The following is a 23,142-nucleotide window of genomic DNA, read 5'->3' as shown; positions in this document are numbered from 1 at the left end:
AAACATCTTTAGCCAAGTAATTGTAAAATACTTTGAAGAGGGAAGTGCTAAATGCAGAGACTACAGAGTAGGAAATAAAACATCTGTACCACCCAGTGAAGCAGTTTTATTATCTTGACACCATTCAGCTATTTTTATCTGCTTGTGCACAGGAGCAGCTTTTGAATGTGAAGAAAACCATCCTGCCAGCAATATCTATTATTTTCTCATCTGGGATACCTAAAAATTCATGTCAAGAGGGTGGGCAGTTATCCACTGCTAAAATATATCCAGAGGATCCACCTATAAAATGATGGACCTTAGAAGGCTGTAAGTAACATAACATAACATAACATAACATAACATAACATAACCAGTGTTCCAGTACAGTTCTTTGTCTTAATACAGAGCAAAGTACTCAGAAATGTCTAGAGCAACTTGAGACTTCCTTTTCAAGGGAAAGGGAGTTACTTTCTTATTGCTACTAATAGGTGACATTTTAACATGACTGTACTTTTAAAAAGGGGAAGTTCTTCTTTATTAAAACACTCTTGTGTCCAGCACCCTCGGAATCCTACAGTAAGGCTTCCTGTTGCTCTTGTGAAACACCTTCAGTTTGTATTAAGCTATGTAATATGCACACATGATTTGTATACAGATTGTTAGAGTGATCACATTCTGCCTTACAGGGGACGGCGTTTACAAATGAGAGCTGAGTGAATGAATATTGTTGTTGCTGTTGTGGTTTTTGGGGGGCTGACCTACGTGAGAGCAGCTTTTCAGAGAAGGAGTCTTGGTGGATGACAAATTGACTATGAGCTGGCAGTGTGCCTTTGTGGTCAGGAGGGCCAGTGGTAGCCTGGGGTGCATAGGGAAGAGTATGGCCACCAAGTGGTCCTGCCTCTCTACTCGGCCCTAGTGAGGCGACGTCTGGAGTGCTGTATTCAGTTCTGGGCTCCTCAGTACAAGAAACACAAAGAGCTGCTGGAGAGGGTCCAATTGAGAGCCACAAAGGTCATTTGGGGTCTGGAGCATTTCTTTTATGAGGAGAGACTGCAGCAGCTGGGCCTGTTTAGTCTAGAGAGCACTGAGAAGGGATCACATTAACGCATATAAGTATCTCAAAGGCAGGTGTCAGTCGGATGGTGGCTCGCTCTCTGCAGTGGTGCACAGTGACAGGACAAGGAGCAGTGACCATAAACTAAAACACAAGAAGTTTCACCTCAACATAAGGAAGAACTTCTTTACCTTGAGGATGACAGAGCACTGGACCAGGTTGCCCAGGGAGGTCGTGGAATCTCTCTCTCTGGAGATATTCGATCCCCAGCTGTGGGGAGTTCCTGCGTCACCTGCTCTAGGTGACCCTGCCTTGCCAGGGGGGTTGGACAAGAGGATCTCCACAGGTCCCTCCCAACCCTAAAAATTCTGTATTTACCAACATCACATTTTACTTCATTATTAGTCACGTAACTACTGTTCAGCAGGTCTTGTAGTTACAGCAATGAAGCCTTTCACAAAGTGCTTGCCCTTCAAGACAGGCCGGTCTAACAAAGCAAGGAAAGAGCTAGCATAAAACATTTGGTGGATAGGAAACACTGCTGAATGGCCATCAGCTTTCTCGACTATCAGCAGGCACATGTGCAAACAAGAGGTTAGATGCTGTAAGTGGTTAATTCCCAGTTTTGAGGCTCTTAATGATTTTTCTCAGGATGAATCTAGTTGAATCATTTATTTGAAAAAAAATTAATTTTGGACTTGCAAATTGTCACCATCTGCCCCAATTATACATTTTTAATATGACAATTCATTTCAACTAATCAGGATTTAATGGACTCTAAGATCTGCTGTAATATTTTTGTTTTCCAATACTGAAATGGTTGGCTTGAGAAGCTAATTTAGGGTTCAGAGTGGGTAAGACTGGATGTGGGAGATTTTTTTCCCCAGATTTTTTTTTTTTGTTTATAAGAAAATGGTATTTTGTTACATAAATTCTGTCTAAAATAAATCCTAGAATGAATGAAGTGGAAAGAGATAAGTAACTATTACATTTTAAAATAAAATCTAAAATTTTCATACATTTAACTTAACGTATGATGAAAACTGTAAGAACAAACATATTCTTTTATAAGTTTCCTGTCTGCTTCTCACACCTCAACAAATTGGCAACGAGAGGCTAACCTTGTGAAATACTCTATTTTAAACCAAATCCTACCTATTAGAATTACATACAACTACAAAGTCTTATGTCAGAGGGCATTTTACATAAAACCAGAAAAAGATTCCTAGGGAAGTCAAGGACAGATTTTTAAATCACTATTGAGAATGGGTGAAAGGAACTCAAAAACATCCATCATGATCTGCTATGCAAAGCTGCTAAGTAGACCAAGGAAGCTATATTATATATATAAATACAGGAAATATAATCATAACAAAACAGCCCAAGCCTTTTTGAGGTCTTCCTATCACTGCTACATCTGCAATCTGAATCCTCAAATGCAAGTATTTGCTGTTGCCTATTCCAGACCAGGAAAACTTCATGGAAGAACTCAGTTTGTGCTGTCCCAAAGCCAGTAGTTTGCTATCAAACATATGAGGGAAACTTTTCTGACACATCTGCGTGATATTCAGCTCTGAAGATAATTCACTGCACAACCATAATCAACAAAAAAAGGCAATTCCTCCAAAGAAAGCACAGCATGGTACATTTTATGCTTACCAAACTATCAACATCTATGCTTGAGTTTACTGCCCACTGCAAGGTTCCCATGATGTTCATAGCTAAAGTAAGAATAATTCCAGCTGTACCTGGTCCATCACCTGTGGAGAGAAAAACACATTCAATTACTATGCAAATAAAAAGCCATTAGAAATCAGAAAATTAGCATGTGTATTTTAAAATGCATATTCATACTCTCTCCTCTTTTATTTCATGGAGAAAACATGGATTTGTTAATCATAAAAAGGACTAAGAGATAAATCACAGTTAAACACCTGGCTTTGGCACTGAATTCACTAGAAACCCTAATCTGCTTCGGCAGAAGAAAAAATTAAATCTTGGTACTTAAGCTGTAAACAGAATCACATCTCTGCAATCTTGATTTGACTTTCCTTTTTCCAACACATATGAATCTGTGAAATTACTCTTATGTAATTAAAACACCACACACAGCTAACAACTTTAAAATTCAAAATGGCTTACATTTTCATTTCTTGGACAAAAAGAGGACGTTCTCCTTAGTGTTGCACAAAGATGCAGATGTATATTCTTTAGCTTTAATTGTACGCTCTAACAAGCATGGGATTTTCCAGGGATTTTCCTTTATGACTTCATACAATACAACATAAGCATTTAATCTACCACACTGTCGATTTTCAACCTCACTACATGTTAAATGGAATTGAGAATTTAAGCCAATGGCTTTCTATGATTTCTCCATTCTTTATATAGTTTTCTTCAACAAACCTCCTCCTGTTTTGCTTATAGACATCTTTTTATCTAAGTAATTATAAAAGTAAGCAATAAAAGCAAAGTATTCCTCATGAAAGCTGATAAATTAAGAAAAGGAATTTAGTGCTGCTCCAAGGGCCTGTTATTTATAACAGTAAAGGTTACAATGGTGGCAAGATGACAAATTGTAATATTTTTTAAAGCGTTTCTAACTCCTTTTCTCAGGTAATACATCCAGGAAGACTAACACAAGAAAGGGTTTTCCTAAAAACCCCAAACTAAGGACACCAAGTGCGAAATGAGAAGGACAGCAGGGAACATTGTTTCCTATGAATGGTAGGGGAACTAGAAGTCTCCTTAGTAACAGAAGTACTGCAAGTGCCTATTTTCATACAGAAGTATTTGTGTGGCTGATTTTTTTTTTTTTAAATGTAATGAAAGCTAGAGCTCCTTATACATAAATAGAGGATAGCATTTCATAAACTGTACAATATTTGATAAATTGCAAGCTCTTATACAACTCCTTTTCAACACTGAAGTAGAGCTGAAAGAAATTTGAATATCATTAGATTTAAAAACCTCCTCCATAAAATCATCCAACTCTTGTTCATCAGTGACCATAGTACTGAAACTGCAAACAGATCCTGCACACAAAGTCCAGCATAAAACTTGGAGACATAGAATGATGCCCAAACATAACAAATGCATAGTGAATAAAAAACTGTATTTGAAGTAATCTCTATCTGAGTTTTTCCACAGAAATGAACTATTAACATTCTGGGGACATCATACTCCTATTTTTTGCTTGTTTGAGGCTGGCTACACCTCATGGGCACCACTTCAAATACAAGTAAGATATTGCATGATTCTCATTCATATACTGTGTTTACTAGGAGTGGTGAGTCATTTTTCAGGGGATTTTGAATAGAATTTGCAAAACTTCACATAGAAAAATACATCAGTGGGTTGTGAATTAAAGAATGGATGACAATTTCTTCTGGTGTGGGCTTTAAAAGATTATTAAAACTTTTCATGTCTTAGCCATTTTCAAGTGAGAGGAACATTAACTTCTATTTATTAAAAACCTTTGAGCTATACAGGTGTGATCAACATCCAAGCTTCTCAGAACAGTAATGTGGTTTCAAACACGAGATAATTTTACAGCAATTACAATCAAGAAAATGAAAGTTTTGTCCCTTCAGTTATTATTTTCAGATTAATCCCTTTAATGAGTCCTCTACAATATCAGACTGCAGGTAATAATGGTGCTATTTCTATTTTAATTAAATTGTGTTCACTACTATGACACACTTAAATCAATGCATGCTAAATTTTGCAACCATTTATTTCTCTCAGAATTTCCTAAAGCTGAGCTGTTAAAAAGAAGCAGCAGACTTCCATTTCAGTTTTCAGGTAAAGTTACCATACCTGTAGTTATGATAGAGATAAATGCCACGGCAACAAAAAAGACAACAAAGATAATTTCTATCCTCATCTGGAACCAGCGCAGTGTTGACAGGTAGAGGAACCAGTTTGCCGTGTGTAGGTTCAGAGCTTTGTGAAATAAGGTCTCAAAATACGGCTGCCGCCCAAAAGCTCTCAGTGTCCACAGCCCTTTTAAGCTTGTAACAAGATGGGTGAAAATTGGACTCCGAGCTGCAAAGTGTTTAAATTAGAACAACATAAACATGCATAAGCAAATACCTCTGATATAATGCAAACACCCACCCCATGCTCTACTGTAACATCAGTGTGTAATTTACATACGTTGTCAAAGTACATGACTGGAGTAATCCTAACGAAGGATATACAACAAAAGTCTTTCCAAGAATGGGTTGAAATTACATTCAGTTTATTGACAGGAAGGATGACAATAATTCTTCATAGTTAGCACACAACTAATTGTCTCATATCTACTTGGGGAAGCTCTTGGCCTTCTGTAAGATGCCACAGAAAAGAAAGGCTGCTCCTCCCCAGACAAAATTAATTCCTGCAATTTTGATAACTCCATCATATGAAGCTTTTTTAGTACAGGCAGAGTACTTTAATGCTCCAGATTCAACTGCACTGACATGGTAATTTTAAGCAGATCTTGCATTACATAAAAAGTGGTGAGCCAATGCTGGATCCCTGCGAACATCAAAGAAATTTAAATTTAGATCTGAGGTGCTCTAGAATTACACTTAAGTTAAAGGGAAGAGAATCACCACTGTTTAAGACTTAGGACTGATTTGCTGAGGATCTGCAAAGCCAGGCAACAGTGCATGGTCTGCAAATTCATACTTCTAAATGAGGTTTTCAATTTTATTTGGAACATTTTAGTCTCTTAATGGGGGAAGAGGAAGGAAATTTATCAAATAACTTATTCAGAAATAAGAGATCTTTGTGATCAAGATATATCCATTGAAAATTTTTCTAACGAAGAAACAAATTCAAAGGGTACATACCAAGTCTGACCACAATTTTGCAAGTTACATTTACTCTCAAGAAAACTGTATGTCAGGACTCTATTTGTTTTCAGCTGCAGTGGTGATAAAGACCATCTTTAAAAAGGCCTTTTTTATTCCTCTTTGGCAGCAGAGCGCTCAGTATTGGCTGGATCAGTAACAGCCCTGGCTTTAAGGAGATACGAGTTCTGCTCCCAAAGACAATGTCATCTTGCAGAAGAGGCAAAAAAGAGGAGAAAGGGTGAATCACTTCTCAACTGATTTGTTGTGGATTTAAAAGTCTACCAATTTTGCTGCTCCTACCTTCAGATTCCAGTTGTTTCAGCTGCTGAGAAGTGTGGAGGAAGTATGCCCTTAACAGAATAAAGGCTGCTATCACAGGCACTGATGCCAGGAAGATGTAGGGCTCTAATATTGAGACTACTGTTATAGCGCCAATCACAATCAGTATTAACTGTAGAATGAAAGAAAAATACTATTGATATAGTAAACTTGTAATTTTATAGACTAGAGATTGGTGGTGAATCTCCTTTCTATGGCAGCTATGCACTGTTTCAACAAACACAAAGCGCTAACCTAAGAAGATTTGCAGCTGAGAACAAACCTCCATGAAAAGATCATGAATAACTTCGACCAGATCCATAATCTGTTGCAATAAGCTGCCATATATTTCTAAAAGATGGAAGAAGTGTTTTCTGTAGTACAATCGGTATTGCAGGCTTCTAAAATATGAAGCCACACAAAAACAATAGCAGCTAGGCACTCACTCTCCACTTAACAATTTTAAGAATGACACTTGCAATATCTGCAGCCACCTGTCTTGTCTGGACTAGGTGTGCAAGACTGTCAGGAGCTGAGTGACATTCTCCTGCAGGTTCTGGGCAAAGCAGTCTTGCTGAGGATCAGAAAAAGTGGGAAGTTGTACTGCTTTGCTTGCTCAAGGGACTGTAACCCATATATGAAACTAGCACTACTGCTTGTCCTGATCAGAAGACAGGAAATAAATTGTAAGAGAACCTGTGGTATGACAAATTAGCAGTTTCAGGAGAAATAAAAAGGTGTTTAAAGATGTCAGAAGACTCCAAAGGAACAAAATTGTTTCAGAGTTAATCTATTTTAACCTACCAGAGACTACTACCATTTTAAGACCTCATCCTCAGTAGCTCCAGACAGATTTAGCTAATCTGGTCTTGATCTTTACTCTAGAAGAGACTTAAGCACCTAGACTGTTTTTGTCTCATATCTAAATCTAACAAAAACCAAGTGTATCAGTGTACATAGAATAGCAAAGTTCTGATTTGTATCAGGGTGTTACTTTTAACACTAAACAACTACTTCAAGCTACAAACTTACCAGCATAAACCAACTGCAAATGGACAATTTTTTGGACAAAATTATGAACGTTGCATTGAAACATCACTGCAAATGACCAGTCAGCAAAGAAACAGATGGAAAGCAAAACTAATTTCACATTAGAAAAAAGCACGCAGGGGGTGCTTATGCTACTACATCCACATAAACTCAAGGAAGGATTTAAGTTCCCAGTATTCAAAGTTAGAGGTCTTTCCTGAACAGGTAAGCACATTCTAAGTTTTCTACCATTTTTTTTTCATCAGAAACCTGAGCAATGCAATAGCAGCATCACATTTTATGAAAAAAAATTACATTACAGCTGAACTAGCTAAAAGAGGAATGGCTTTGAACTGAAAGAGAGCAGGTTTAGATTAGATACTAGGAAGAAATTCTTTACAGTGAGGGTAGTGAGGCATTGGAACAGGTTGCCTGGAGAAGTTGCGGATGAGCCATTTCTGGAAGTGTTCAAGGCCAGGTTGAAAAGGGCTCTGAGGAACTTGATCTAGTGGAAAGTGTCCTTTCCTGTGCAGGGGGATTGAAACTAGATGATCTTTAATGTCCCTTCCAGCCCAAACAATTTTATGATTCTACGATTTCTTTCACTGTTTTCCTCATTTCTCTTAAAGGAATGGTGATACGTGTGGGTTATGCTTGTGCAGGCTGTTTAGCACTGGTCTGTAGCAATGCAAAAATGGATTTGTGTTTACTCATTACTTCAAACTGCAGAAATTAGTAACACTTGTATCTCTCTCTAATTGTTAAGAAGCAAATGAGCTATTCAACTGATATTGAGCCAAGTTATACAGCTCTCACATTACTTGAGATTACAGTCACTCAGTGACTGTTATAATTCCCGTTTCTGTCATTTACTCAAATTTTGTGAAGGTCACCATGATGCCATGTTGTTCTAACTGCTCGTCCCACAGTTATTTCACTAAAAAGTTGAATATGAAACTCCATGTTATCTCATAAACTCCAGAGTCTAAAGTCAGATGATGAGACTTTCTCAAAACAGGCAGAAACAAAAATCTAAACCACAAGCCAGCTGTATTGGCATATAGTTGAGGAATGGCAGCAGCGGGCTCATGCAGCCCAGTTCAGAGCCACAGTGCTGTGCTGCAGTGCCCCAGATGCTGAACTTTCAGCCCTGGGAGAGAGGCCAGACAGGGAGACATATTCCGCTGTTTCCCAGTTTGGAAAATGCAGGTGGTAGTAGACAGAGCAACTCAGCAAGCATTCAGGGTGGCAATGACTGCAACAGCCAATTTGATTAACCAACAGGAGTTGATTATTTAGGGAAAACCAGTCATGATCACAGGCATAAATGTTCAGTGAGTTCACTAAGAATTTTTGAGTGTGACCATATTAAACCTTAGGGACAAGCAGTATGTGCCAGCAGCATCTCACATGAAGGATCTCCAAGAAACGAGGACTGGTTGATAGAACTGGGTTTAGCCTTAAGAGAGGGCTTTGTATAACTATCTACTGGTATTTATTATCTTTATATAAAATATACATGTTTCTGTATATGCAGTTTTTTATGATTTACATAATTAAAAATATATTCTGTTTATATAGACACCACTAGGTATTTCTTGTGGACCATATGTGCTTGAGACAAATTCTTTTCAATGGCACACACTGGGAAGATAAGAGGCAATGGGCACAAGCTGAAATGCACAAAATTCCATTTAAACATAAGAAAAAGCACTTTTATCATGGGAATGGTCAAACACTGGAACACGTTACTCAGAGAATTTGGAAATAAGCAAAATCCAGGTTGGCCTTGGGCAACCTACTTCAGCTGAACCTGCTTTGAACAGATGGGTTGGAGAGGTTCCACATCCTAGGTCCCCACGTCCCTTCCACATTCTGTGACCCTTCAACAACCAGCAGAAGGAAGAAGTCCTATCTATAATTTTACTGTATCTTCCAGAGGAATCTGACTTTGTTCATTAGCAGAGTCCATGGAAGTCTGAATCTATGGAGGACCAGAAAGAATTTATTGTGAAGGAATGACTGTTAAAATTATTCAAGCCAGTGGGTAGGTTCAATGATCTTCAGAAGAAGAACCTGGAAAGACAGGGCAGCTTATCACGCATGTCTAGAAGCCTCTGCAGCTGAGACTGAGGAGAGAAACATGAACCTATGGGACAATAGGGCATAGCTAAACCTCTGAAAGGCATCAGAACAGAAAAGCCAAATATTGGGATTTTCCTTATTCTTGAAAACATGAAAAACTAGTCAATTTCTTGTAGAAAGTTTGAAATGTAGAGACAGACAAACTAACATACTTGTGGAACAACATCCCCATGCTAGATCCAAAATATCAGAAACAAAATCATCATATCAGAAGAGACGGTAATAACTACTGTTGATGCTGAAGATTATACTGTTGATTCAGAGTCCCAATGTCCATGTTTACTCATTCAGCAGGTCCTCATGACATCAGCAGGACATGAAGTAAAGCTGTAATGTACCTGAATCTCTTCATGTCAAGCTGCACTGGCCTCTCTGAAGTCATGAGTTGAAGTTATCAATTACTCACAAAGATATAGGGAAAGGAATTCTGTTTTTATCAGATCATCATGTTGGTAGGGACCATAAAGGAGGCAAACTCACAGATGGAGATAGGCAATCTATACAGCAGAGTGTTTGGGTTGGGTCTGTACATCACCTTAATAATGTAGAGAGGAACAGGAGCGCCAGGGAAGATTTGCTCCTATTTTTAAAATGTTCTGGGAACAAGTTCTACCTAAGAAAAAGCTGGCATTTCCAGAGAAGACAACAGAAAAGTCAATAATATATTCAGCAGAAGAGAAGTAAACTAAGGGTTATGCTAGCAAACTGGGAACAGAAGAGCTTAAGGAGGGGAAGTTACGAAAGTGACTCAATGTAATCAAAGAATAGCATTCAAAAAATAGTAAGCTTGACCCATGAGGAACTAAGGAATGCCCTGTATGATTTACAGTTGAATGTGGGCAGCAGCAAGGATACTTGTCTGGTAGGGGTCTGCAGGGCAAAAATACTTCCGAGCCTGAGTCATAAGAGTGGTTTGCATACACAGTGGAGGTATGTACACACAGAGGCAAGTACTCAAAAAAGAAGCAATAAAGTTGACCTACAGGATAAGCAGCTACGTAAATAGATACATAGAACGAAAAAATTCATATGATTTCTTTTGCAAGATGTACAGCTGAAACATTACATGGCTACAAGACAGCAAAAGTTACAACTTTTATTCTACAAACCTGAATGAAGTCAAATACTGTAAGTGGAAGTAAGTCATCCAGCACTGCCGTATCTTTTGAGAACCTGTTAAGCATACCACCTATGGATTAAGGAAAAAAAAAAGTCAAACATTTTCATACCCCCCAAATCCCACATTTATTACTTTAACAAAAGGGACAACTTTTTCTGAATACAAAATATTAAGTTTTTTTAAGTACAAGCAATTCCATTACAGTTAAGTGGAGCTACAGTTTCTTTCCCCAGGGAGGAATTTGGCTACACAACTTCTGTTTCAGCTCTTGGTAAAAAAAAAAGCCAGGAAAATGTAATTAAAAAAAAGAAACAACTAAAAAGGGCAGAAACAGAGGCACAAAGGATAAGGTCTGTACCCCTTATTCAGCAGGCCCTGCTGATACACAGGTAATTTGCACATCAGCATTTGCACAAGTTTGTAACCAGTTTCTTCATGTCTGAGTAGAATTACTGTATTAAACATCATGTAACAACAAAGTTAAGAGTATAAGGGAAAACAAAGGAGAAGCCCATTGTTGTATCATCATTTAGCAGTGTCTCCTGTAATCTAGTACTTACCAGTAAGAAGCGTACGAGATAGGAGTTTCATGTACAGTGGGAGATGGAACTTGTTGCACCAGTTATATAATGAGCTTTATATCAACTCCCAAATTTGAATATGCATACCATTATTCACAATAACTGATGTTTTATGCCATTTTGGTAGGACTGTTCATTAAAAAAGCTCTGTTTATCATCCACATCTGATTCCTTGTCACTCACGACGTAACTGACTACATCTTTTCTATTGCAGTTTTTGACAAAGTCTATTCTTTAGAAGTTATTCTACTTTTATTGCCTAGAACAGTTAACGGTTTATTTCCCCCAAATTTCTTTTTTACAGAGAGATATTTCAGAATCAGAATTGACAACTGAAATATGTCACATTTAAGTGCAATCAAGTTTCATTAAAAGATTCACAAATTACCTTATGTGGCAAACTTCTAACATTCTGCTTGACTGAAAATGTAAATGGAAGGCAACAGTGCCCTTTAACATAATGAAAACCATTTAATTGAAATTAAATGCACAGATAAGTCAATCACCTCCCATCTCAGTTACCTGCTTTCCAAGAGTTGAATGTTGACATAGGTGCATGAAGAACTGCATGCACCATCTTTTGATGAAGAGTTTTAGACACTGTTATAAGTGTATGCACAAGGGGCAAACCTCTGAAGATTCCCATGGCAAGCAGGGTATCTGCCACTCCCACATAGATGTAAATGATGTAGTAGCTGCTAGTGTCAGTGACAATCACAGGAGGGTTGCCAGAGGTGCTGTTTTCTGACTGTGTTGAATTTGCCTTCAAAGCTGACCTGTGTGATGGAAATGAAAAATAAATGCATTACTGGAAATTGTGTGCTTTTTCTCTTTTGTTTACTAAACAAAACCAAGCAGTACTCCAGTGTCCATTTGGTTTAAAACTATGATAATGGTTAGTATAGATATTTCCAGTAATTTTTAAAATACTGTCATGTATGTATGAAATACAAATTATTATTTGCTCTGGTAGTCTCTTGCAAATCTACTGCCTGTTTAATCACTAACAAATCAAACATAATCCAGGAAATTATATCCACTTCTTTTAAGCAGAAAAATTAGTTTAAGTCTTGAAGAAACTGAATTATTATGGAAGTAAAATGCTTTAGGTATACTGTAAAAATCAAAGCCCTTAGTGACTTAATGTAGATGGAAATCAACATAAATCACTCCACCTCCATCACCTAAGTCACCATATGCTCCTATACTCAAACACACAGACCCATTGCTGCAAGACAAAAACAGGGATTAAAAGCATTAACACAGGAAAAGCCACTGGCTTTTTCACTACTCAGTATGTTTTAACCTTCAGCTGCCGACCCTGTAACTTCTGGGAATTCTTCATAGATGAGCAGAGGAAATTTTACAAATGGAGTCTTACAGAAACTGCTCCCTTAAAATGTTCCTAAGCAAAAGTCTTACCCAGCACCTCTGAATCACAGTATATTGAAGATAATTGGGTCCATACATCCCTAGAGTGAGCTGACCCAGGAAAATCTTGCATACACTCTCGTGTACTCAATAACAAGGCATAAACCATTCAACTGTTATTGCATAAAGAAATACCAGATACCACCTGCACAAGGTATTTAGATTTTCCATCTATGAACCATTTTGTTGACTATAAGATAGTGACTATGCACATAGAATTCTGGCAGAATTTATTCATTATTTACAGAAAAAAATTAATAAAAAGGAGACCCCAGTTTCTCAATAAATTATCAGCACTACTTACTTTTGAAGAAACCATACCCCACCAAGAGAAGCAGCTACCTGTGACCAAAGAAAACACAGTCAGATTTTGTCCTATCACTTTATGTAATTTTTCTCACTTATCTTTTTTCATTGACTTTATACCTGTTTTTAGAGGGAGCATAATAAATGGGTGGAAGTCAAACTTACTTGAAGCAAAAACCTTGTAATATCTGCTTCTCTCTCCACGGAAACAATGCTGTGCATCCCACCAGGAAAGCTACATTTAGACTTGTATGACAATCAGACTCTCAAGTGTCTAAATATTCTTGTATTGTTTTTTATCATACTATTAACAAAGGTTTGCTAATGCCTTCCTAATGATAACTGTATGCCTTAACAGATTTTAAGTTTTAAAGATTAATATTCTTAATGACCCTAGAAGACTAAAGTATCTTCAAAGGCAGCTATTCAAATATGAATGTCAAACCTTTAATATTATTATTTTTGCATTGTTGTTCTTGCTAGCTGATACCTACACTTGGTATATTCATTTGATTGATATTGCTTGGCTGCTTAGTTTTACATAATTTTCCACATAATTCCACATAATAATTTACATAATTTTACACATAATCTATTGCAATAGTTTTTAAATGTAGAATTAAACCCTTTTTTTAAGAACCATTGTAAGATGGTTCAGCATTCAACAAGAGTTTACTCTGTAATATGTTCTTGTCTGTCCATCAAAATACTGGAGACCTTCGTCTAATCTATCACATTTTTAGTTTGCTCTATTTCTATGATCATTTTTTCTAAGGGTTGAAACAGTTTTTACAATTTCTTCCCATACATTTTTATGTCACTGGTACAGAAATGTATTGTGGTAATACCCCAACAGAAAACTGATGTCTTCTCTTTGGGACCCACTAACTTTTGCAGGTCTTACAGTAAATAACTCAAGATTGACCATGATGGTCCCGAATTCAAGTATTTGTAAAATCAGGCTTCTTTCACGATACTGTTTTTACATCTCCCAACAGAATTCTGTTCTCATCTTGACTCCTCATAACAGAGGAGTTTTTTCAGCTGTGAAGATGATGGTAGGTAATATTGTCACAGAATAGTTTTACAAAGCCTTTCTCCGTGTTTCCTTCCAAAACTGCTCTTCTTGCAGTTCAGGAGCCCTAGTCCCTGGGTATTACATCTAGGAGACACAGTTTTGAGCTGCTAAAGAGAGCTACACAACATACACCTTGCAAACCTAGGAAATATGTACAGTTGATGTCCTATTTATGGTGATCTGCATGGATTCACCTTGGAACGTGCAATACAAAGCAATCCATTCAAAATCTAAAACAGCATCTCTGAAATTTCTACAGTAGTCCCACCTGTTGGGGAAGATGAAACAGGAAAGCCTTATAAATATGATTGCCTGACAAAAGATTTTGGGAATATGAAAACTACAGGCGACATCGAAATGAAAGCCACTTTTGAAATACCAAGTCTTAGTTACTGAACAACTGGAAAACAATGGTATGGCCGACTGAAGGTAATCCCCTCTTGATTGAACAATACCCTTTGATTGCAAGCAGGTCCAAGGGTCAGAGCAGACCCTACTAGCTCAGCAGAAGGGGTCCAAAGAGTAGTTTTTAGAAGTTAAGATGTAACACTCTATGGTAATATAAGAACTCTTATAGGCTGTATGTAAATGCTATAGGATTTGTATCTTGTATTAGATTGGTTAGTGACAATTAGAATATTCAGTACAGAAGATGATTTATTGTATTGTAACCAGAACTTCAGACACTCTTCGCAGACTCTCACTCTCTCTCTTACTCTTACACACTCTTACTCTCTCACTCTCTCTCTTACTCTTACACACTCTTACTCTCTCTTCACACACACTTCTTCACTCTCATTCCTCTCGCTCTCTCTCTCTCTTACCCGCTTACTCTCTTGCTCTCTTGGGCCTGCTCAGAGCTGCCAGCTGCAGCTCTAAGCAGTGCCCCTATACCCACGCCCTTTGCAATAAACCGCATGTTCCAAGATCTGCCTATAGAGATCTCTCGTCACCGACCCCGTCGCCGTCCGAACCACCCCAAAGCTCCTACACCACCCAGACCTGAAGGCTGTAAAAACAGCACTTTCAATTTCTTGAATGTTCATCACTAGCCTCACTTCATTGTCTCAGGTTGGAAGGGTACAAACTGTTAGCACAGGACAACATAAACATTTGGCATGGTATTTCAGCTCACACACAGAGGTTTGCTCAAGACTGGACTAAGGCTGGGTATCTACCAGCCCATTCATTTACCAATAGGCTTTTACTTCAACAATAGTCACACTGGAAAATTTAAAGCATATGGAAACATTCTTTGTCATAAGATTTTTTTTTCAATTAGAAGAGGAGGCTTTTGAACCGTTTAAAAAAGCTTTAGTCTAAAATAAAAGCAGAAATGTGTAATCAACATAAGAAATATATGCTGAATATACAGGAATAAATCTGATATACCTTAAAGTTAACATTTTCTTTGCCTCTAAAACTCACATTCAGCTTTGCTGTTGTTTACATAGCCATTTTCCACTATCATGAAAAAAAAACTTACATGATAAGAAGAGCTACACATCTAAATACTGTCTTGTTTCTGGAGTTGGTTTAAAAGTTTAGGATGTTAAACTAGATCTAAGCTCCAGGATTTATTCCTGGTCCAAGAGAACCAACTTAAATCACCTGCAACATAACATTAGAGTAAATGCAGAATACCATCAGTCACATCTTTCTCCAGAGAAGGAAGGTTGAATTTCACTGCAAAATTGCTAAAAGCCCTTTGCTGACAATCAGCCAGAAACTAGTCCTATATTCCTAATGGATTCTTCTCTTCATTCAGTTCATGTTGAAAAATACCAAGAGAAATTGGCACCATATTTTATAAGTTGACATATGAATACAGTCTAGTTGATTTCCCACTATGAAACATGTTCCTTCCCTTTGAAAAATACTTGATTTGGGATATTCACTATAGAAGAGGACACTATGAGATTCTATATGCTAAATATCTTTCCTAAATTGAGACACAAGACAAAAAGCAGGCAATTTCTGTTATATGAAAAACAGTCAAATGTCCATGAACAGCCAGATATTCTTCAGTACTTTTTCCAGTGTTTTACACCATCCTTGGAAAAAGTCTTCTCTGCAGGCTGCAGGAACACCCCTTCCATCTTTAACTGCCATCACAGGCATTCAGCACTCTGCCTTACTCACTACTCTTCTTTCACTAAGAGCAAAGCTAGTAACTCATTTTCAAAGCAATTTTCCAGAAATTATGTATGTGCTCATCAAAAAAATTATGGCAATTATTGTTGTGAAATCCCCAAGACACTGCAAAGATAATTTTTAATGAAAAATGGAAGATTATTCACCTGCAAACAAGAGACTTGCGTAGGGCAACAATTCCCATTTATGGTACCACATAGAAGAAAATAACCTGGATAATTTGAGAAGTTGGGTCTTCTGCTGCTGTGCACTAACCACTAACTTCGGTGAAGAAATGCTCATCTAAGCAGTAGAAAACTCACTGCAATTTAATTTAACAGCAGTTGTCAATAAGTCATACATACATGAGTTTAAGTCTTGATGCTTTATCCATTCTTCACAAAGAACAGTTTGAACAAACATCATTTTTTGCAACATGACACCAAGCACAGATTTTCTTACCTCAACTAAGAAGACAGCCACACACAAAATCAGAACAAAAATCAAGTTTTTGTGGATAGTAATGTATCTGAAATAGGTATTCCATGTAGCAACAGTACCCATGCTTTCAGCATCATCACTGAAGCACTCCTGTCAAAAAATCAGTAAGATAATAGTAAGCATGATAATAGTATCTCTGTATAAAAATTTCTGACATATGAATGCTATCATTCTTTCTGCTAACTCACTGCATGTAATTGAGCTGAAGCATTAAATTGGCTGGTAATGGCTGGAGAGGAAGGTACTGACTGGTTGAGCCATCTTTGCTATAAAATACAACCGAGAGATTATTTGAAATTTTCAGACAACAATGAGAGAAGCTGAGATTTGTCCAGCACTACCAGAATAAAAAAACTATTAATCAATAGCTATTTTCTTTCAATGGGAATTACAATTGTGATTTTAGAGTAAATTTGTAAACATGCTGAGATTTTTTTTTGCTGCTGAGCTCGAAAGAAAAAATGGGCGGTGCTTCAGCAAATTATGAATTTAAATTTTTTCTTGCAAATCTGTTTCTACCTAGGAAACTCCTCCAGAAAATTTTCCTATCCTCAGAAAATCAGCTATCACTTTTTAAAATGAAATTAGTCCATCACGACCAATTGAAAGTATTAGAAAAAAAGAAATTTTGGTGCAGTTTTTGGTATAAAACTCAACCTTCTGGTTTTTTCTGCACATCCATAAAACCGGAGTAAAATCAAGCTTACCCCTCCATTTATTATCTGCATCAGGACACAAGAACTAAGGAATCTGAAAAATTTATCAAATTTGATCAAATTCCAGTTTTAAAAACTGTGCTAGTATTTCAAATGTATTTTATTTTTTCCATGAGCCTTAATGTTTCACAGGTGAATTTTACATAAATGTTTTACAACTATGGTTTTACAAGTTATGGTTTCAAATTTCATTTTATCCTAAGTAATCTGAAAGGTGAAGTGCAGGAGATGTATATTCTGTATTGAAACTCCCTACAGATAGCACTCAAAGCTGAGCAAAAAATAAGGCAAAATAAATTTTTGAGGAATTCAATGATTTCAGGATGATACTTGAGCTTAAAATTTTTCAGAGGTATTCAAAAAACATATTCCATAAAGAAATACTGCATTAGGAAGGAAATAGTCAAGTCCTTTTCAAGAAGGAAAAACAGATGAGGAGTATATTGAACTAAACCAACACCATAACCAAACCCAAGATGAATGTAAATCAACACACACCTTCAAATCCTCTTCATTGATTTCATCAGTTATGTCCAAGACACTGTCTCGAGACACACGCCTGGTGTAGATATCTATCTCAGAAGACAGGTTTGTCTGAGGCACCATAGACATTTTCCGAAATGTCGTACTTCCCTTTTTGGAAAAGTTTGGTCCATAGTTCACGGAGGTGCTCGTCATCAGGCTCAACACCGACTGCCTCCTCCGCCCTTGCAGCACAGGGTCAGGGCTGAGCATGCCAGTCCGCAGCAGAGCCATGTCCCCCGGTTCTAAGTCAGGTATCAGCGAGAGCCTCCTCTCTGGTGGGTCATTGTGGCCATCGTCTATCCCATTGACCTGCATCCCATTCTTCTGCACTACTGAGAACTTCCTGTTTGCATTAAGGGGGTTAATAATTATGGAGCTCTTCCTTTTGTCATTAAAATCTGATTTTTGTTTAAAAGATTGCTTCTTTATTTCATTTCGTGATCCCATGCCTTCTCCTTCAATGGAAAATCGTCGGAGAGTCTCAGTAAGGATTGAATTTCTTCTCTCTGCACTGAACTGATCAAAAGAATCAAATCCCATCAGCTCTGAGCTGAAGTCTGGCCGTTGACCCTGAAGTTCAGAAAATGTTCCATAGAAATAGCAACCCCCTTCATGTAAAATTAATATTTTGTCAGCAATCTTTAAATGTTCCAGTTTTGAAGTAACCAAGATCCTAGTTTTATTCGCCATCAACTTGCACACACAGCTGTAAAAGATGGAAGTGTGAACATTTAGACTTTTTTGTTCTCATGATTAAATGATACTATTATCCCTTCCCATTTACTTTTACCTGCCCAGCTCCTAGTATGAGTGGACTTGGGTGCTCCCTCAAACTGCAAAGGAGGTGGTAAAGCTGAGATGTGTAAAGCATGAGCAGTTTATTGCAGGAACCAAAAAAGGGGTAAAATTTAATCATTTTCAGGTCAATCCAAAAAGCAGTTCATCATGAAGTATTTCTTTTCATCGTAGGGTTACTGAGGTCTGTGTCTACCAAACTTAAGAGTATTACTTCAATTTCAAAACTTCAGAATTACAGTGGCTGAAAAGCTCATGGATGGCAGTCTGTGTCCTTACTGTTTTCATCAAAAGGATAAGCCAAAAGTCTCTGACTTCAGCCAATCTGCTGCCAATCTTCAGCAGGCTGTTCCAGGTGATTCAATGATCAGTGATTAGAAAAATAGGACAAAATACAGCTTTTTGTAAATTTATACTTACAAAGCAGGTAATTGTTTTAAAGTGAAAGCCTTTCTGGTACAAAGGCATGTCAGATATAAAGCCACGCACACTGGGAGTAAGAGATTACAGCAGGCTCAATATGTTGAGATGGAAGAGGGAGCACTAATGCTCACACTCGACACAGGCTTGTTCCCCACACAGTGCATTGTCCAACCACTAACACAAAATACAATACAAAAAATACTATGAGAAACCCTAAAAATAAACATCCTCAACAGGTATAATTTTGATCACTTCAGTATTTTTGTACTGTTATTAAAAACCCTTCATTTTACTTTGTTCTGCTTGGTGAGATTCTTAAATACAATCTATCAAAACATACAATACCTTTCAAATATCTCTTTTTCTGTAAAAATGTCTAAGTGTCCAAAAGGAGAATCCAGGAGATACAAATCAGCATCTTTGTACACTGCTCTGAACAGAAAAAAATGGAAATGAAATTAACTTTCACTTCTCTTATAAATTTAAATAAATACATTTTAAGAAGAATGCTTCAAATCTTTTAATTTATAGACATTCCACAGCATCAATATGGAGATGGAGATTAACATGAAATGTGCTTACAAGACATCTTTCAATAAAGCCTTTTCTTTCTGCAGACCATATTACAAACTAACTCCATTTTTCATTAATTTCTGTGCAATGAAACAAAGCTGTCTTTTACAAAGGTTACCCTAAAGATCTGTTTATGGCCTGAATCTGACAGTTCCCATTAAAGTACAATGACCATTTCAATGGGAATTTAGTATCTACTGTAACATCTACTGCTGCCTGAGGGAATATTGCATATATGTAAATAAACATGTGAAAAGACTTAGGTCTCAGAACTTAGTTTTAAACGTACTTTTAAAAAAAATGGTGAGCAAAAACAAGTGCATTAGTGAGGCATGGTCTTGCAAACATTATTTGCAAAGGGACTACAATATTTCCAGTTGAAGACATCAAAAAGGACCTTAAGCTGTATGTACCTGGACATGGCTCACTGAGACCTAAAGCTCTGGTTAAGAGGTTTTTTTTAAACAATAATTTGAATAGAAGTTTAAAAAGACCCCCTGCCTTCCTCTGTGAGAATGAAAATCATTATGTGATATTAATTAGAGTATAATTAGTAAAGAAATCTGGACAGCTGCATTTCTGTATTTTTAAAAGGATGTTAAATAGTGTGAAAATATTTAACCACCAAGAGAGAAAGCCCTCAATAATTATGTATTATGTTAATAAAACAAGTAACTTTATTGAAAAATCCTCTAACATGATGGATTTCACTGAGCATACATTATGATGTAGTGGCTGCACAACAACAAATTTCACACTGTTCTGGGCACTTTTATCAGCAAGAAGTTTGCAGGGCTTCATTGATATAATTTGTGTGTTAGACTCAGTAGCTACAAAGCTGCGGGTTTTAGGGTACCAGGCCAGCAAGCTGACTCAAGTCCAGGACATGCACTGGTTTTTTCCCTTGGTCCTTTCTTTCCCTTGCTTGTAGCTGCAGGCACTGACAGTGCTCTGTAAGGAAGATGGACTCACGCAATCTCTCCCCTGCTTCACCTGACAGCTAGTAGATGTCACTGCCATCATGGATTCTCATTTCACTTGACTTTGCACAGACTACACCAGATAAATTTATGCAGCCAGTTCAAGAAAATAATGTCCAGTGTATCACCAGCTTATCACCTAGGTACAACCCAGGGCTGTAATCCTAAATTTACACCTCTGACTTTTCAGAGCTTCATCTGCAACCCAGACCTCAATACCTGCACACCTTGTAGCACGCTGAGCTTGGACTGGAGCCTGAACAAAATATAAGACAGTCACTGTCTTTATGACATGCAATTGTTTTAAAAATTACTATTCTACAGCTGACAATAAATACATAAGTTCTGAGACCCTCCAGGAAATGAGCTGTGACCATGTGAAAAGTGCCAGACATGATTATCCATAGCATCGAGGAAACAGTCCATGTAAATGTTGCATTTTAAATGAAAATCTAAGTGGGTTTTGTTGTTCTGGGGTTACATGCTTTGAAAGCTTTGCCTGCTCTTCCCCTCCTCTCTCCTCTTACTGCATAAACCAGAACAATCCATATGCCTCTTCAGTCTCACAAACACACACTGAAAGATTCTCTATTTTAATGATCCCATCTTTTAGCATCACACAGATGTGCACATCTTTCACAGGATGCCAGTACGGATCACTATAATGTGATTTTACTTCTACCCAGTGTTTCTGGGCATGGGAACCAACACAATTTGCACTTGGCACAGAAACAAATGGGGCCATTTGACACATCAGAGCTGTCATTACTGGATTTCTGACAATAGGTAAGTGATTCTGCTGAAACACATAGCTAATTTATAAGACAAACACCTATGTTATTGTTCTGTAGACCTTCAGAATTACTTACTAACATTGGAAGGTCAAACAGACAAGGCAGTTATTCATAGGTACTGACTAGTCACAGCTTTCCACTTTTTCTTCTTCTCATGAAAGAAGCCCAAAAGTGGTAGCAAAATTTTTTGGAATATGCCTTTTTTTTTTTTTTCCATTTACCTGCAGACAGGGTATATATATTGATATATACGCCACTTTGAAGAAATGTCATAGCATGGAAAGGTCTTGGAATATTTATTTTTATCTTTCTATGGGTTTCTTCAGTACATGAAAAGTTACACTTAAAGGTCTGAATTTCCAAAGGCATCTTGCATCAGGGAGGGAAACATTCATCTTATGTTAAGCCATAGCATTTTTCTGACATCAAACTTCTAAAATTCAGGAAATTAATATGCAGGTGTATCATAAACAGAATTGCATAGCAAAACTCAGATTTCTGATAGCAAAATCAAGTTCCTGATACATCTGGAGGATAATTATTTAGCAGGACACAGTCCATATGTATTTAAATGCTTAGTCATAATACATTCCATATATGTGGAACAGTACACTACTTGAAAATACTCACCTTGCCAGTGAGATTCGTGCTCGTTGGCCTCCACTCAGAATGATTCCACCTTCACCCAGCAGTGTATAATCTTTGTCTGGGAACTTGGAAATATCCTGTTAACAATTTTTTTTAAGAATCAGAATTTTCCATATCCACGAAACTCAAGCAACAGACTGGATGGAAGCATAGTGTGCAGTCATGTACAGACAGGTTGGATAGCAGTTGTAAGAAAAAAAAAAGTCCCACAGAGGTTTATTTATTTCATTTGTTTATGTAATCAGAAATGGTGATAAGAGAAACATATCACTCTATTGCAGAAAGCAATCATGAGATGCAAGATCTTAAGACAAATATTTGTCCAAATACTAATCTCCATAAAAGCAAGGAATGGACCTTCATACAATGTCAATCCAAGATAGTAACTGCTCAAGTGCTCTGTCAAGTAATGATAAATGCACTTGCTGCTGAAGTTAAGGAGAGCAAGAAGCAAACTCTGTTTCTGAGCTCTTCAAAACCCAGAGAAATATATATTTCAGGCAGGTTCATTAAAAAAGGCTTGACTAAATTCCTAGCCAGGAATGCTCGAGGTTTGCAAAAGGTTTGGGAACCAAGTTCCACTGCTTGGGCCGTAAGTTACTTAGAACTCATAACTATGTTAAAAACAAATCTTTAGCCAGGGGTAAAAGCATAAAATACCATTTCACTCTCATATGAGACACAGAAAGGAGAAAAGGAGACTCTTGTGTCCTACTGGCAGGGGTAGACAAAAATTTTCTTGAGAGGAGTACTTTTAGCTCTGAAATTCATAATGCATGCAAACCACAGAAATTCATGGAAGTGGAGACAAGCAGACAGGAGAATGGCTTGTGTGCCTGAAGGCTGTCTAGTCTTTCTACTTCTAGAGTTGCTCTAACAAAAAATACTAATTCTGCCTTCAAGCCTTACCGGACCTACATCCATAAGGCAATACAGTGACACCACTATCACTATGGTGGAGGTAGTTTCAAGGGACTTTTCCCAGAAACACAGGCTGGATGAGCTTCCTGTGCCTCATGGCACCTAGGCCTCCAGGGGATACAACTTCAGGGCAGTTTGTCATGCAGTGAGTGGGAATCCCTGACTATGCCAGGAGGTCCCAGGGCCTGTGATCACTGCTCAGCAGCACCCTACTGCCTGTGCACATCTTCCTATTCCCAAGGCAGGGA

The 23,142-nt window shown here is 37.5% G+C and overlaps 1 protein-coding gene across 1 annotated transcript in view; it reads right to left on the bottom strand.

The window, feature by feature from the left end:
- The window catches only part of CFTR (CF transmembrane conductance regulator), a 91,546-nt gene that overhangs the window by 24,367 nt on the left and 44,037 nt on the right, over positions 1-23,142 (bottom strand). The window contains exons 12-21 of the mRNA XM_048302426.1: positions 21,956-22,050; positions 19,324-19,410; positions 17,734-18,466; positions 16,481-16,609; positions 12,806-12,843; positions 11,593-11,846; positions 10,479-10,558; positions 6,178-6,328; positions 4,856-5,083; positions 2,696-2,796 (exon numbers count right to left, since the gene is read on the bottom strand). Of these exons, the coding sequence (XP_048158383.1) occupies positions 2,696-2,796; positions 4,856-5,083; positions 6,178-6,328; positions 10,479-10,558; positions 11,593-11,846; positions 12,806-12,843; positions 16,481-16,609; positions 17,734-18,466; positions 19,324-19,410; positions 21,956-22,050 (1,896 nt within the window). The remainder of the gene's footprint in view (positions 1-2,695; positions 2,797-4,855; positions 5,084-6,177; positions 6,329-10,478; positions 10,559-11,592; positions 11,847-12,805; positions 12,844-16,480; positions 16,610-17,733; positions 18,467-19,323; positions 19,411-21,955; positions 22,051-23,142) is intronic.

Source organism: Corvus hawaiiensis, chromosome 4 (genome assembly GCF_020740725.1).
Source record: "Corvus hawaiiensis isolate bCorHaw1 chromosome 4, bCorHaw1.pri.cur, whole genome shotgun sequence".
In the NCBI taxonomy this organism is placed as follows: domain Eukaryota; kingdom Metazoa; phylum Chordata; class Aves; order Passeriformes; family Corvidae; genus Corvus; species Corvus hawaiiensis.
The sequence above is the reverse complement of the archived record's forward strand: the minus strand, read 5'-3'. Positions and strand labels throughout refer to the sequence as shown.